The sequence below is a fragment of the Pongo abelii genome, chromosome X, assembly GCF_028885655.2.
Source record: "Pongo abelii isolate AG06213 chromosome X, NHGRI_mPonAbe1-v2.0_pri, whole genome shotgun sequence".
Lineage (NCBI taxonomy): Eukaryota > Metazoa > Chordata > Mammalia > Primates > Hominidae > Pongo > Pongo abelii.
In genome coordinates, this window is record NC_072008.2 from 115,895,596 (window position 1) to 115,913,355 (window position 17,760).

A 17,760-nucleotide genomic window follows, 5' to 3' on the forward strand; every position below is an offset into this window, starting at 1 on the left:
GCTGTTTGTGTGCTATGACCATGCTATTCTCTTGAGTTTCTTTTTTCTTGACAAGATTTTTGAGTTGCCTACTTCTCAGCAACAACATAGTGATTCTCTCATTGAGTGTTCTTTTTGGCTTTGTTCTCAAACACTAGGAATTTTTCCAAGCAGGGCCGCCACGCATGGCTATGCACTGCACAACCCTAGGAGAGGGTGCCATTCACATAGACTATAATTGAATGGCGCCACTAGGGTTGTGCAGTGCACAACCTACACAACTGTACTCGGCGGCCCTGGCATAATGTAATGTCAGTACTTTCTTCATCAAGGTACCAGTTTGGGATTGTCCTCAGGGTAAGGGGGCTGAAGTAGTGAGCTGCTGCTGTGACCAGGAAAGGAAGAAAGAAGTAAAGTTGTGGCTTTGGGAGGATTATCTTCTCTGTAAATGAGAGCCATCATATAGAAGAACTACGTACCTTCGTTCTTTCAGTAAATAGTTTTTTGAGTGCCTACTATGTGAGGGTTGAAGAACAGGGAGGAGTTTGCATAGGAGGGAGCATTTGAACTGGGCTGTGTGAAAGAAGTAGAATATTAACATGTGAAGATGAGTCAGGAGGAGAGAATCTCAGGGGGAAGGAATAGCGAGAGGAAAGACAGATGGGAGACCACAAGGGGTATATGGATAATGGTGCATAATTCATCTTGGTTGGATAGAAAAGCATGTAAAAGGGAGTAGTGAGCAATGATGCTGGTCGGGGGTCAAATGATGATGCAGGAGGGGAGGGAGTTGAATGCCCAATTAAGGAATTTGGACTTTTATTTATCAAGCAATAAGGAGCTATCCAAAGTTTGTTTTTTAAACAGCTTTATTGGGTTATAATCGTATACCATATATAATTCATTCGTTTAAAGTGTACAATTGAATGTTTTTTAGTATATTGACATATATGTGCAGCCACCACCACAGTCAAATTTAGAACATTTTCATCATCCAAAAAATAACTCCATACGATTTAGCTCACCCCCCTCCCTACCTTTCCCCCACTCACCAGCCCTAAGCAATGGTTAATCTACTTTCTATTTCTATAGATTTTATCTATTCTGGACATTTCATATAAATTGATTAATTATAATATGTGACCTTTTTCCACTGGCTTCTTTCACTTAGTATGTTTTCGAGATTCATCTATGTTTAGCATGTATCAGTGCTTCACTTATTTTTATGGCCAATTAATATTCCATTTTAAGGATATGCCACATTTTATGTATCCATTTGTCTGTTGGTGAGCATTTGGGTTGTTTCTGCCTTTTGGCTATTACAGATAATATTTCTGTGAACATCTGTGTGTAAATTTTCAGGTGCACATAGGTTTTTATTTCCCTTAGACATAGATTTTCATTTCCCTCAGGTATAGGAGTGGAATTGCTGAGTCATATGATAACTCTATGTTTAACCTCTCAAGGAGCTGCCAGACTGTTTTTCTAAAATGGCAGCATCGTTTTACATCCCTACCAACGGTATAAAAGGGTTCCAATTTCTCCACATCCTCATGCACACTTATGTTTGCCTTTTTTATTTTGGCCATGCTAGTGGGTTTGAAGTGTCATCTCATTGTGGATTTGATTTGCATTTCCCTGATGACTAATGATGTTGAACATCTTTTCATGTGCATGTTGAGTACCCGTATGTTTTCTTTGGAGAGATGTCTATTCAAGGTTATTTGTCTTTTTATTGTTGAGTTTTTTAATACTTTGGCTATTTTTAATGTACATATTTAAGGTTTTCAACTTAATGATTATGTATATATGAAAATCACCACAATCAAGATAACACATACATTACATCATAGAGTTATCATTTATGTGTGTATGCGTGTGTGTGTGTGTGTGTTGGAAATACTTAGGATCTATTCTTATAGCAAATTTTAAGTATACAGTACAGTATTTTTACCTATAGTCGCCATGCTGTACATTAGATATCCAGGACTGACTTGTCCTGGAAAATTAAAACTTTGTACTTTTTGACTAACATCTTATTTTCCCAGCACCAGCCCCAGCTAACCATCATTTTATATTCAGCTTCTATGAGTTAGACTAATTTACATTTCATATTTATGTGACATCATAAGATATTTTTCTTTCTGTGTCTGGCTCATTTCACTTAACATAATGTCCTTTGGGTTCTTCTGTGTTACTGCAAATGATAGGATATCCTTCTTTTCAAAGGCTGGATAATATACCACATTTTCTTTATTCATTCATCCATCGATGAACATTTATCTTGTTTCTGTATCTTGGCTATTGTGAATAATGGTGCAAGGAATATAGGAGTGCAGATATCCCTTTGAGATCTTGATTTCAACTCTTGGATAAGTATTCCAGAAGTGGGATTGCTGTGTCATAGAATAGGTCTTTTTTTTTTGGAAACTATACTATTTTTGATAATGGCTCTATCGATCTCCATCAGCAGTTTTCCAGGGTTCTATTTTCTTCACACTCTTCCCAATATTACCATCTTTTGCATTTTTTGTAATAGCCATTCTGACAAGGGTGACATGAGATCTCACTGTGGTTTTCATTTGCATATCCCCAATGATTAGTGATGTTGAGCACCTTTTCATATACCTGTTGTCCATTTGTATGCCTTCTTTGAAAAAATGTCTATTCAGATCCTTTGCCCATTTTAAAATTGGGTTATTTGTATTTCTGCTATTGAGTTTATGAGTTCTTTACATATTTTAAATATTGACATCAAATTTGTGGTTTGCAAATATTTGCTATATAGCTTTTTAGGTTGATGTAGTCCTAATTGTTTTTGTTTGTTTGTTTTTTACTTTTCTTGCATGTGCTTTTGATGTCATATTCAAAAAATCATTGCCAAGACCAATTTCAAAAAGTTTTTCCTATGTTTTCTTCTAGGAGTTTTATGGTTTCAGATGTTACATTTAAGTCTTAAGCCCATTTTGAGTTGGTTTTTGTGTGTGGTGTAAGATAAGAGTCTAATTTCATTACTTTGCATGTGGATATCCAGTTACCCCAATATCATTTGTTGAAGCAAGCATCTTTTCTCCCATTGTGTATTTTTGACCCTCTAAGGTTCTTTATTCCTTTTCATCCTTTTTTTTCTTTTTCTCTTCTGATGACGTAATTTTAAATAACTGTTCTTCAGATTTGCTGGTTCTTTCTTCTGCTTGATAAGTCTCCTGTTTTTAGTTCAGTCATTGTATTCCTCAGCTCCAGAATTTGTTTGGCTGTTGTTTACAGTTTCTATCTTTTTATTTAACTTTTCATTTTGATCATACATTGTTTTCCTGATTTCATTGAGTTGTCTATCTGTTACTTTTCTTTTTTGTTGTTGAGTCTTAAGAGCTATTTATTCTGAATACTAGACTCCTATTAGATACATGATTTGCAGATTTTTTTCTCCCATTCTTTGGTCCCCTCCCCTCCCCTCCCCTTTCTTTCTTTCTTTCTTTTTTTTTTTTTTTTCTTTTTTTTTTTCCAGACAGAGTGTCACTCTGATGCCCAGGCTGGAGTGCAGTGGTGCGATCTCAGCTCACTGCAACCTCTGCCTCCCTGGTTCAAGCACTTCTCCTGCCTCAGCAGGAGAAGTAATCCCAAGTAGTTGGGATTACAGGCACGTGATGTGCCACAACGCCTGGCTAATTTATTTTTTAAATTTTTAGTAGAGACAGAGTTTCGCTATGTGGGCCAGGCTGGTCTCAAACTCCTGACCTCAAGTGATCTGCCTGCCTCGGCCTCCCAAAGTGCTGGGATTACAGGTGTGAGCCGCCATGCCCAGCCTGGGATGTCTTTTCACTTTCTTAATAGTGTCATTTGAAGCATAAAATATTCTAATTTTGGTGAAGTACAGTATATTTATTTTTTCTTTTGTTGCTTGTGCTTTTGGTTACATCTTAGAGTCCATTACCAAATCCTAGGTCATGACATTTATCCCTGTGTTTTCTTTTACAAGTTTTATAGTTTTTGCTCTTACAGTTAGGTCTTTGATTTTGAGTGAATTTTTGTATATGGGTTATGAGGCAGGGGTCCAACTTAATTCTTTTGCCTGTGGATAACCAGTTGTCCCAGCATCATTTGTTGAAGAGACTATTCTTTCTACCGTTGGATGGTCTTGATACCTTTGTCAAAAATCAGTTCTGAGGATTTATTTCAGTACTCTCAATTCTATTCTGTTGGTCTCTGTGTCTTTCCTTAGGTTAGTACCACACTGTCTTTGTTACTGTTGCTTTATCATAAGTTGAAATCAGGCTGTGTAAGTCCTCCCACTTTTTCTTTTCAAGGTTGGTTTGGCTATTTGGGGTCCCTTGCATTTCCATATGAATTTTAAAATCAGCGTGTCAGTTTCTACAAAAAAAAAAAGTCAGCTGGGATTCTGATAAGTACTGTGATGAATCTGTCATTTAAAACTTTCAAGGAGGAGTGTAACAGGATCAGAATGCTATTTTAAGAATAGGAACCTGACAATACTATATAAAATTAGAGCAAGCTTGTCCAGCCTGTGGACTGCATGCAGCCCAAGACAGCTTTGAATGCAGCCCAACACAAATTCATAAATTTTCTTAAAACATTATGAGATTTTTTTGCAATTATTTTTAAAAGCTCATCAGCTATCATTAGTGTTAGTGTATTTTATGTGTAGACCAAGACAGTTCTTCTTCTTCCAGTGTGGCTCAGGGAAGCCAAAAGATTGGACACCCCTGAATTAGAGTGATGAAGGAAAAACATTGGATACTTGGAGATCAAATAGGAAACTGCAGTAGTAGTTTAAGAAAATGATAGGGACCAAACTAGGAAAAGATAGTGAGGGTGGATTTCAGATGTATTGAAAAGGTTGGGCTGGGTGCAGTGGCTCACACTAGTAATCCTAGTGCTTTGGGAGGCTGAGGTGGGAGGATCACTTGAAGCCAGGAGTTTGAGACCAATCTGGGTAACAAAATAAGACCCCGTATGTACAAAAATAAAAAATAAAAATAGCTATGTATGGTGGCACATGCCTGTAGTCCTAACTACTCAGGAGGCTGAGGTGAGAGGATTGCTCGAGCCTAGGAGTTTGAGGCTGCAGTGAGCCATGATCACACCAATGCACTCCAGACTGGGTGACAAACCAAGACCCTGTCTGAAAAAAAAAAGAAAAGAAAAAGAAAAGGTCTAAGTGACAAGACAGGATTTGGGGACTGAATACATGTGGGGCTGAGAAAGGTGGGGGATCAGGGATAACTCTGAGGTGTGAAGAGAGGCTAATGGATTAGATTATAGTACCTTTTAAAACTTTGTATTATTTTGAAATGACTTTTGACTTACAGAAGAGTTGTAAAGATGTTACAGAGAATTCATGTATATCCTTCACCCAGATTCCCCAATGTTAACATTTTACATAACTATGGTAAAATTATTAAAACTGAAAAATTAGCATTTATACAATGCAATATGAACTTAACTACAGTCTTTATTTGGGTTTTACCAGTTTTTTTCACAAATGTCCCTTTTCTGTTGCAGGATCTATCTAGGATCCTTAATAGCATTTAGATATTATCTCTCTTTAGTCTTCTCTAATCTGTGATAGTTGCTTAGTCTTTGCCTTTCACAACCTTGACTGTTTTGAAGAGTACTGTTCAGTTTACTCTGTAGAATGCCCCTGATTTGGGTTTATCTGATGTTTTTTCATGATTCCATTGAGATTATACAATTTGGGCATCCAATAAGGATGATGCTATCAATAGCTCATGCTTATTTTATTCCCTACAGTGTGCCAGGCATTTGAACTAGGTACCTCAAGCATTTAAATTTTACAGTTACCCTATGAAATAATACTATTGTAATTCTCACTTGACAGATAAGGGAACTGAGCCTAAAGGGTTAAGTATTCTCTCTAGGCAGCTGGACAAGGGAAGCTGAGTAATATGTCAGAATGTTGTTATTGCAAACATGGAATTAAAACAAGTGAAGTTAGAGGAATTGAAAATTTAATATGATTTGTTGCTGAATTGGCTCATAGTAGGGATGAATTTTCTATTGAAATCAGGATAATTATAGCTATTATGTATTGAGTGCTAGCTATGTGCTAGGCATTGTGCCAAATGCTTTTCTTGCTTTGTTTCATTTTGTCCTCTCCCAAACCTTGTGAGACATAGATACTATTTTTGTCCCTATTTTACAGATGAAAATTCCTCTAATCTCTTGCCCAAGGCCAGAGTGCTGGTGAGTGGCAGAGCCACCATGTGGATCCAAGTTTGTCTTAACTCTAAAGCCTGTATTCTTAACCACTTGGCAATGCTAACTGTCCTCCTTCCATCTTCTTAGTTGGGATGAATTTGCCAATGGGACTAGAAAACATGATATTTTTGGCCTTGGATGTAGACACTGCTTGGTTGTGGACATTACCAAATACATGTTTGCAACTCTCCTTATTTTATACCTCAGTGGTTGGTCAACCCCATTCTTTCTTTGGGTATATTTCAAGCGGGTTACAATCTGGTCTTTCAAGTCTGGGATTTTAACGCTTAACTCTTAGTAGGCACTCTTATTTCCCTTTTATTCAAATTCTTGAGGGAAGCTTCTTTATAAACTCCTTAGACTGACAAAAATAGTAAAATCTCAGAAATAGGCAAATCAAGGGAGATAATGAAATCACCAGAATGGGCGTTTAACCGTGGAGTGTAAGGGAAGCTTTCCTGGAGAAAATAATGTTTAATTTTGCATTTGAAGGGTAGATAAGAGCCACAAGAGGAAAGCTGGAAAAACCATCTGGAAGAGGGAATAGGATTAGCAAAGGCACAATTTCTTGATGTTAGAGATTTAAATTTAAAAAATAAAATTATGAAAATATTAAGAAAACAATAGGTGACTCTGTAATCCCACTGTTATAAAAGATTTTCAAAGTGTGATATCAAAGACAGAAGCCATAAAGGGAATGACAAATACATCTAATTACATAAGGATTTTAAAAGCTTCCATAAATAAAAACCTACCATAAACAGAGCTGCAACAATGACAGCCTGGGAAAATTTTTTGCAATAAATTTCAAACAATCTATATTAGCTGTCATTAATATATAAATAGCTCTTTACAACTCAATTGAAAAGAACACACCAGCTGAAAAATAGTCAAAGTGCACAGATGGTCACATCCCAAAAGAAGAAATATGACTGGCCAATACACCTGTTAGAAAATAGTTTAACATTTCTGGTAATCTGAGGCATGCAAATTGTGTGTGTGTGTGTGTGTGTGTGTGTGTGTGTGTGTGTGTGTTTTGCCTTTTAAACACATGATAATTACCAAATGATAATGACCTGTTTGTCAGGTTGCAGCAGAAAACAGATTCTTGTATATTGCTGGAGGGAATAGAAATTTAAATAATTTTTCTGGAGGGCAGTTTAGCATTATGGGTCAAAAGCCTTCAAATGGATATTCCCTTTGAAGATCTAGACTGTCTTCTACCAATGTGGGCTAAGGAAATAATAAAGGAACTGAAAATTTAGATGTAATTTACATGTGCAACCAGAGGATATTGGTTGAGTAAATTATTGCATATCCATATAATTGAATAAAATGAAGGTATTGGAAAATGAGATAGTAGAAGTGTAGTAATTGACATGAATACGTTCAGGGTACAGCTTGACATAACGCACAAGGCTGTCATGCTGGAGAGGTAGGCAGGATCCAGAGCAAAGAAGGCCTTGTCTGCCATCCTAAGAACCTTGAGCTTTTTCGGTAGGTAGTGGCAAGCCATGGAAGGATTTAAAATGGCAGATCAGAGGGGCATTTTAGATAGATCCCTCTTGTAGCAGTGTGCCTGGAGGCAGGAGACCAGTAAGGAAATTATTGCAGTGGTCCTGAAAGAGATGATGAGGGCCCGAGGGTATGAAGTAGATGCAGTCATAGGACCAACTTTTTGGCAGCCCAGGGAGTTAATCTTCCTTATGGTGGGTAACAGTCATAAGCACTTGGCCTCAGCGATCCCCAGATAGCCATGTGCCGTCACAGGAGGCGGTGACAGGAGAACTGGAGCTTGGGGAGATTGTGTGCTAGGCCAAACACCACTCTTCTGTACCTCTCTCACTCTCTGTTTCCCTTTCATTTAGTTTGCCCATATCCCTTCATTGCTTACCCTGGCTAGCCTCTCATTTAGGATGGCCTGTGGTCACTGGCCCTCCTTCCCAATTACATTTCTCATAGTACTAACACTTGCTCCAGTGTACAAAAGCTATCTTCTTTAAGTGCTATGAAAATGGGGATTGTTGAATGTAACACTTGGGTGGAGCAGAAGTGGATGGGAGGCTGAACAATGGTGGCAGTGAACTTGGGGCTGATATGACTAGGGGAACAGGAATGGGAAGCAGGCAAGGTGTTGGCTGAGAGGTTTGGTAGAGAAGGTGGGAACCTGGAACCAGAGAGGTTCACAGGTAGAGGATGAACTGGGATAACAGCTGATGCCTAGATTGGATGCTTAGGAAAGAACTAAAGGTTAGTACAGGGATCTTTCCTGAGGAAGCTGAGAGAGTGTGTGGTTTTGAATGGAACCTGTGGATTTTTTCTGGGAAAACCAGCCAAAAAAGACCTCAGTTTTATAAGGATTGCAAGTGCCTACCAGACCTGGGGATGAGGCAGGTGGAAGCTATAATAAACCTGTCTTTGGGACTCTGAAACTCATCTGTGTAAATGCAATTTGCTGTCCAGTTGAGTTTGTGTTTTGAGATGTCTCACACTGTAGAGAGTAGATATTATGAGCTGGCTGATGGCACAGGTGTGGGGCTGTTGGGGTGACTCCCTGTGTGCCATGTGGTCAAGGGCCAGGGCTAGAGTCTAAAGAAAAGGAGCTCCCATGAGCCCTGGTCTGTGTCAGGTGTGAAGTGGAAAGTGCATTGAACTGGGAGTTAGGGGACCTAGGCTCTCGTCAGAAAGCTTGTCAGCACCTTTTCCCCTCAGTTTCCTCATCTCTGAAATGGTGTTTAATAATGTGGTTCTGCCTGCCTCCCAGGCGATGGGAAAGTGGAAGTGCTCGGTAGCACTTCTCTATATGCTACCTGCTCATGCCTTTTGTTTCAGGTGCTGAGCTGGGCAGATTTCAGCATGAATGCAAAGTGCCAAGTTGGTACTGGGGTATGCTCAGATATATTCTCATCTTTGTACCATCCTTGTTTGAACTTCTAAGTCTCATCTCTTCCTATTCCATTTGCAGCCAAAGTGATAGTTTAGCTTTTCACCTCCTAGTCTAAAAATGCATGCCACCAAAATTTTCAGGCAGTTGGAAGCCAAGCAAAGAAGAAAGCAAGGATATTCAGGCCAAGGCTGGGGGCCCTTGCACCTCTGAATTAAAATGTTAGTTCCATGTGGCTCTGTTGGCTAATGTCGAATATGAATGTGACTCTAGCATGATGGGGTGAAGAGGTTCAGTATCATAAATCTGAGAAGTTGCTAAAGGAGGCCATGAGTTTTCTGGAAATGGAATATGAATAATCAGGAATCCCCAGGTAACTGTGTACCATCATAGGAGGTGGAATGTAATGTAATAAGTAATCTTTCAATCAGATACATTTAGTTGTATCAAGTCAGCAGATTTGAAACAGGATCCTAGAGGCCAGGCAGAGTGATAAACCTGTAATCCCAGCACTTTGGTAGGCTGAGGCAGGAGGATTGCTTGAGGACAGGAGTTTGAGACCAGCCAGGGCAACATAGTGAGACTCTGTCTCCACAAAAAATAAAATAAAAAAAAATAAAAAATAAAAAAATTAGCCAGGTATGGTGGTGCACACCTGTAGTCCCAGCTACCTGAGAGGCTGAGGTAGGAGAATTGCTTCAGCCCAGGAGTTGGAGGGTGCAATGAGCTATGATTTCACCACTGCACTCCAGCCTGGATAACAGAGTGAGACTGTCTCAAAAAAAAAAAAAAAAAAAAAAAAAAAAAAAAAAAAAGATACCCTCTATGCTGCTATGCTGGTGATAGAAATAGGCAAGACAGAAAAGATGAAACGACTAAAGTTAGATCCATGACTGATGGAGGATAACAGGACAACGAACTGGGTTGAAACTGGAGGCTTGTTCTCTTTAGTAGTTTTCTGGGCTTCTAGCCTAGGGAAATTGTGGATCAGAACCAGCCAAATGGACTTATAAGGGAAATTTGTCCCTGAAAATCTGCTTACCTCCTCTTGTCTGTGGGTATAGAAAAGTAAGATTTAACTGTGGTGCCCAGTGTTGCATTTTTACTTCTCTGTTTAGCATGTTGGAAGTGTCTTGGGTATTCCAGAAGCTCAGGAAGGCTGCTGGCATGACTCTGGTGACTCCAGAAGTATTGAGGACCTTTCTAAGGGTTGGGGCCCCTGCCTCTTCTCTGTGTACTGTAGCTTCTGAGTGTAGACTTTGATGGGCCTGATGCTGGGTAACTATGTGCAGCCTCCAACTTGGTCCCTTACCTAAGGTGAGTAACTTTACTGCTGGATCAAGGGTAAAAAATATTAGCTTTGTTTATTTCTTGGACTGCTCCTGAGGGGTGGGATGGGGAGTGGAGATAAGTCAATGTTTGGATAATTGAAATTTCAAGTCTGTAATCCTTATCCAAAACCATTAAGATCAGATATATTTCAGAAATCAGATTTTTTTTGGATTTCAGAGAGGCTGTACAGTGAATGTAGAGTCTTTTACATACACTCCCAGTGGGGTTTGAGGCAGCACCCCACAATTAAATACATTATTATTTTTATGGGAAACATGAATATTCACCATAAGTGGAAGAAATAAAGTCTATAAATAGCCTCACCTCAATTCAAGTCGCATTTTGCTGTAACATTAGCTTTGAAGAAAGCAAACTTTCAGTTTTTAGAGCTTTTTGGATTTTGGGATTGCCAACAAAAGATTGTGGACATGTAATTATCATCAGCTTTGTATGTTTAATGAAATTGATCAAGGGAAAAGGCATGTTCTTGACAGATATTTCCTTTGATGAGGTATCATGCAGGTGATGGACTCCTGACTGTGTTCTTTTAAAGACCCTTTCTCATTTTCATTCTTCTTCCTCTTCTTATTGGCAGGGATTCATGCAGGTGTCTTTCCTTATAGTGATTTTTCTTATAATACCCTTTTCTTCTAAATATGAACTCTGAGAGAACAGAAGAACCACATACTAAAGAACATACAAGTGACAAAGCCAACAAGTCCATAATGCAGATATCCTATATTAATAAGAGCTCTCAACAATATAGGGACACATGTCAATGATTTCTAAACCACACCATTAAGTCACTACAGGTGAAGAAACTCTACAAACATGAGTTTCATTCCTTTGTCAATCCTCAGTTCTGCTGAATGTTTTTGACTCCTGTAGTAGTTCAGTCCAAGGGCAAAAATTCAGCATCTCAGGCTACCAGGAGTGATTCAGTCTCCTGGGACATTTGTGAAACATGATGATTCCTGGAGTCCCATACTTGGGGAATCAGAATTCTTAATGGGGGAACCCAGGAATTTGTATGTTTTACAAGCTCTGCATAGGACTTTTTTGTTCTTCTTGATGTTTGAGCACCACTGCATGGGGGAAGGTCAAACTGCCACAGCTGCAGGTTTCCAAGGGCTGTAATCTGGGCCCACGTCACACCAGGTATCAGGGAACTGATTTGTCTGTTAGGACAAGGTTCTTTTCGTTTGGTTTTACCTGGGAGGAGAATGGAAGAGTAAAACCACCTAGGCATGCTTACAAACAAAAGAATCAATCAGAGGGAGGCTTGGAACCTGGGGGTGGCAGTTTGATAGGGTTGCCAGCTAAAATAAATACAGGACATATTTATACTAAAACTATTCATTGTTTATCTGCAATTCGAATGTAACTGGGCATCCTGTGTTTTTATTTGCTAAACTTGGCAATGTTGAGTATTGATAAACCCACCTTCTCCCCTGGGAGGCAAACCAGATGGCATGGTGTGTGTGTGTTCCATGCTCAGAATCTATTTTTACCTGCCCTGGGTTAAATTTAAGACTGACTACTTGTGTCATATTGAAACTGAAGCATTGAAATATTGAGTCTTCTCACCCTCCTTCTCCCTTTCTCATGTGTGCATGTGCACGCGCGCACACACACACACACACACACACACACGCATGCATGCAAGCACAAACATGTACCTGTTGCCTTTAAAAATTTTTACATTACATTATTGTGTTGGAGTTTTGGTTATTTTTTGTTATTGTTAAAGTAACATTGTCTCACTCTGTCTGGCATTTTTTCTTGCTAACCATTCTTAATTCTTCTTCAATTGCAGATCTTTCTCCTGGCCTGCCCTCCATGTCGGGGAGCTATCGTCGTCTTCAAGTAAGAGAAAATTGGCTTTTGCTCTGTTGCTCTTCAGAGTATTTTTGTCTGTTTGCTAACAAGACTGATAACACATTGCTGTGAACACCTTGGGATTGTACCATTTTGTCTTTGCACTTCCCAAAGGGATAAAGGTCTGTGAGGGCCTACTGAAACAGGGAAATATTGTTTGTGAAGACCTGGTTTTTGTCAAGCCATCAAATCCTTTTTAGCAAATCCTTCCAGTAGGGGATGTATGGCCAAGGCATGCTCCCTTGGAAGGTTGCTGCCCTGCTAAAATTTCTCTTGAGAGAATGCTAGGGGCCAGACAGCTTCCTTTCTCTCAAGAATCTTTGCTTTGTGAGCCTACTGCTCCACTGAGCATATGGTTCTTCATATTGAAGGGCATTGTTCTTATGTTTTTATGGGGTTTTTCCCCCTAAAGTGCAAATTAAAGTGAGGAGAGAAAAATATCCACTATTACAAGTTTGGACTTTCATAAAAATAGCAAGCATCAAATCTATTAAAGTATATTGCAGGCAAATAGTGTTTCTCTGAAGGCAGGTTTATTTAAATGAAATTATCAAGAGTCCTGGAACCCTCATTTTAACCATGAGTTGTGACCACCTCGCTTATCAAACCTTTTATTAGAGTTGCTAATGAGAAGCCAAATCGACTGAATTAATTTCATCTCTTTTCTCCTTTCCTGGCCCGGGTTCTGGAGATGTTCCTGAGCAGTGAAATGGCTGCAAGCCAGAGGAAGGGAACAGGAAATAAAGAGCCCAGCAGATTCTTGGATAATTGAGAGTGGTGTAAATGGCTTTCTGATTTACTTAAGTCATTAAAGTGTTAGGTAGGGGAAAAAGGACCCCATTTGCTGCTTCAAATAGCACCTTGAAATAGCCACTTAGTCTCTTGCCTTAGGTGAGTAACTTTCAGCTGCGTGAGGGATAATGGATCCTGATTTCATGTATTTCCTACTTGAACAGCTCCTAAGGGAAAGGGGTATTTAACCCTGTTTTCCTTTCTTGATTTTCCAAAATGAGCTCAATTATTCAGTGTAATGTTTTAAAAGTAACATTTATTGGTTCTATTTCATTATGAAAGTAACAATTCTCATTATGGAAAACACAGGGACACATAAGGAAGAAACATCATCCATCCCTAATCCAAGCACCAAGAGATAATTTTGCTTATTACCTTTCTTAAGAAGCAGAGATCATATTGTAGATTGAGGTGTTTACTGTATCTTTTCTGAATTTAACTTGGTTTATTGATACATTCGTATACGTGTGTAAATCATAAATATGATTGCTGGATTTTTTTTTGTAGTGGTCCTTTCTTTTCCCTTTTTTTCTTCAGCTCCTAGTTCTACCTTTCCACACTATCCCTTTGTATTACCAAAACAGTATGTATCTTTTCACATTTTTCTCCATGTGCATAGATACACACACGCATACACACATACACACACAAGTTTTGGAATGTTTTGTTGTTGTTCATTGTTTGTTTTACAGAAATAGAATATTACATATACTTTAATATATCTTTTTCATTCTACAATATCTCATAGAAATCTATCACAGTCTATTGATGTAGCTCTTATTCTTTTATAATGTTGTAAAATATTCCATGAATGCACAATAAGTTATTCAGCCATTCCCCCTACTAATGAACATTTACTTTCTTTGCACATTTCTGCCACTACATTCAATGCTGAAATCAACATGATTTTGTATACACCCTTATATACTGTTGCTTTCAGTTTAGATATAGATGTAGGTAGAGGTATATAGGTATATGTGGATGTTTAAATACATATTCATGTTAATAGATGTCGCCATATTGATTTACAAAAACAGGCTGTTATGCTACACTTTTTGCTTTTGTATGTAATATGTGAGATTATTATTTTCTTCATATCCCTATCAGCAATAGGTGTTATGGTTCTTTTGTAATTTTGACAACCTAATGGATGCAGTTTCTTGGCTACTAGTGAATTTCAGTATTATCTCAATTTTTTGTCCAATTAAATTTGTTCCTCGAATTGTCTATTCATATCATCTGCACATTTTCCTATGGGTTGTTTATATTTTTCTAATTTCTAAGACCTCTTTATATATTTTAGATTTTAGCCCTTTGTCTATCATCATTGTTACAGATGTCTTTCCCAAATATGTTTATATTGACTTTGTTTTTTTTTAAAAAAATTATTTTTTTAGTAGAGATGGGGTTTCACCATGTTGGCCAGGCTGGTCTCGAACTACTGACCTCAAGTGATCTGCCTGCCTCGGCCTCCCAGTGCTGGGATTACAGACGTGAGCCACTGCGCCCAGCCTATACTGACTTTGTTGATGGAATATATTTCCATATAATTGTTCGCATTTTTATATCCAAATATGACTCTTTTCTTATATAGCATCTGAATTTCGAGTCTTGGTTAAGATAGTTTTCTTGAAGATAGGTAGCCAGTTGTATTGGAATAATATGTTAAATGATCCCTATTTTACCCTGTGATCTCTTTGCAGCTATTAAATGTTTTATATGCTAGGATCTACTTATGGATTCTCTATTCTGTTTCCTCTTTTTGTCTGTTTGTGTACCTAAATCTCATATATTTGATTACATTAGGCTTTAGAAAATATTTTTCTGGGGCCGGGCGCGGTGGCTCACGCCTGTAATCCCAGCACTTTGGGAGGCTGAGGCGGGTGGATCACTTGAGGTCAGGAGTTCGAGACCAGCCTGGCTAACATAGTGAAACCGCATCTCTACTAAAAATACAAAAATTAGCCAGGCATGGTGGCACATGCCTGTAATCCCAGCTACTCAGGAAGCTGAGGCAGGAGAATCACTTGAACCCAGGAGGCGGATGTTGCAGTGAGCCAGGACTGTGCCACTGCACTGCAGCCTGGGGAACAGAGTGAGACTCTGTCTCAAAAAAAAAAAAAAAAAAAATTCTTGGCTATTTGTTGTCACTTTGTTCGTACACACAGGTTTTAAGATCACTTATATTCACCTACCTCTCTCAAATACTAGTGGAATTCTAATTAGAATTGCCTTAAGTATATATTTCAGTTTTTAAATTATATGGCTCCTTTTATCTAAGAAATGGTATTTCTTTCCATCTGTTCACGTCTTATTGTTTCAATTAGATTTATCTTTTTCTTCATATCTGCTCTATGCCTTTCTTGATGCATTTATTCCTCAAGAATTAACAGCTTTTCTGCCAGGTGAAGTGGCTCACGCCTGTAATCCTAGCACTTTGGGATGCTAAGGTGGGCATACTGCTTGAGCTCAGGAGTTTGAGACCATTGTGGACAACATGGTGAAACCTCGTCTCTAACCCCCCGCCAAAAAAAAGAATTATGAAAAGAATAGAAAAAGAATTAACAGCATTGCCCCCTACCCCAACCACGCCGTAACGAGTGGAATATTTTTCCCCTTTCTATTCCTAAGTGCTTTTTGCTAGAATAGGAAAAGATTGTTGATTTTTAAAAATATCTTATATCTGGCGATCTTACCAAATTCTCTTGTTCTTGTAAATTTTATTTTAGTTTTATCTCTTCTTTTCTTTAGTCATACCAGTTATTTCATTTTCTTGTTGCATTTGCTAGACATTCAGAGTTAAATAAAAATTGTGCTGATGGGCTACTCTTGCCTAAAACTGATTTTAAATGGAAATATTTTCTGTACTCCTCCATATTTGCTGTTGGTGTTCGTTAAATAGTCTATTATACTTAAGTAATTTTCACATTTATGTAGAGATTTTTAAATATTTATTTATTTATTTATTTATTTAGACAGTGTCTCACTTTGTTGCTAGGATGGTCTTGATCTCCTGACTTCAAGCAGTTCTCCTGCCTTGGCCTCCCAAAGAGCTGGGATTACAGGTGTGAGCCACTGTGCCCAACCAAGATTTTTTAAAAGAAGGAATGGTAGCTGTATTTTATCTAATGCTTTTTCTACATCTATTGATCATGCGGGATTTTTTCATTTAAATTTTTGATACAATAAATTACATTGATAGATTTTCTGGTTTTGAACTACTCTTACATTATTGAAATACACCCGCTGATCATAGTATATTATTATTTTGATACGTTGCTGGATTCTATTTGTCAATATTTTATTTAGAATCTTGCTTCAGTATTCCCGAGATTAGAGTCATGTTTTTCTTAGTGTTCTTTTCTTCAAGTTTAAGGATTGAGGCCAGGTGTGGTGGCTCACGCCTATAATCCCAACACTTTGGGAGGCTGAGGTAGAAGGATTGCTTGAGGCCAGGAATTCGGGACCAGCCTGGGCAACATACCAGGACTTTGTCTCTACAAAAAAAAAAAAAAAAAATTAGCAGGGCATGGTGGTGTGTGCGTGTAGTCCCAGCTACTTTGAGAGGCTGAGGCAGGAGGATCACTTGAGCCCAGGAGTTCGAGGCTGCAGTGAACTATGATTGTGCCGCTGAACTCCAGCTTGGGCTACAGAGCAAGACTCCGTCTTTTAAAAAAAACGTTTGAGGATTAAAGTTATGGTGGCTATGTAAAATATGCTGCAGAATGTTCATTCTTTTTCTCTTGCCTGGAATACTTTAATTACCATTAAATTACCAATTTAATTCTAATTACCATTAGAAATTATGTATCCTGGCTGGGTGTGGTGGCGGGTGCCTGTAATCCCAGCACTTTGGGAGGCTGAGGTGGTCAGACCACCTGAGGTCAGGAGTTCAAGACTAGCCTTACCAATATGGTGAAACCCCTTCTCTACTAAAAATGCAAATATTAGCTGGGCATGGTGGCAGGTGCCTGTAATCCCAGCTACTCGAGAGGCTGAGGGAGGAGAATCACTTGAACTTGGGAGGCGGAGGTTGCAGTGAGATGAGATCACACCACTGCACACCAGCCTGGGCGACAGAGACTCCGTCTCAAAAAAAAAAAAAAAAAAAAAAAGAAATTATGTTATCTTTTAAAGGTAAGATAATCTGTGAAGCCATCTGGTCTTGGTGCCATTTTTCAATGGGTAGACCCTTAATCACCTTTCTGATGTGTTCTGTGGTAATCTATTCAAATCTTTTTGGGTCAATTTTGGTCGTTTGTGTTTTGCTAGGAAATTATCCATTTCTTCTAAATTTTCAAATTTGTTACCAAATATTTGGTTGAGTATGTAGTATCCTCTTATTTTATAATTTAAAAATATCTCATCTGTAGTCATGTATTTTTTCTTGGACTTGATCTTGTCTGTTTTTGTGTTCTCTCCTCTATATATTAATCAGGTTAGTAAGCACTTATCTGTTTTTGGTTGCTACATAGAACCATGTTTTCAATTTATTTATTCTTTCTACCTTATTTTTTTTTCTACTTAATTTTCAGCTTTTATCTTCATTAATTCCCTCTTCTGTTTTTTTCTTAATCTCTCAAGCACAAGGACGAGTATTTATTCCTTTATTTATTTTTTGTCTTTTTTTTTTTTTTTTTCCAATTCTTCTTCTA

The 17,760-nt window shown here is 38.3% G+C and overlaps 1 protein-coding gene across 12 annotated transcripts in view; it reads left to right on the forward strand.

Annotated features, from left to right (window-relative positions):
- Window positions 1–17,760, forward strand: part of TMEM164 (transmembrane protein 164) — a 188,397-nt gene that overhangs the window by 51,426 nt on the left and 119,211 nt on the right. For 9 of the 12 annotated variants that reach the window (XM_024240851.3, XM_024240852.3, XM_063721228.1 and 6 more), the window contains one exon: window positions 12,252–12,301. The exons of 2 other annotated variants lie outside the window; for them this stretch is intronic. In XM_024240851.3, the coding sequence (XP_024096619.1) occupies window positions 12,252–12,301 (50 nt within the window). Of the gene's footprint in view, window positions 1–9,794; window positions 10,421–12,251; window positions 12,302–17,760 lie in introns of those variants that run through there. One more of the 12 variants, XM_054544963.2, reaches the window with a different exon arrangement.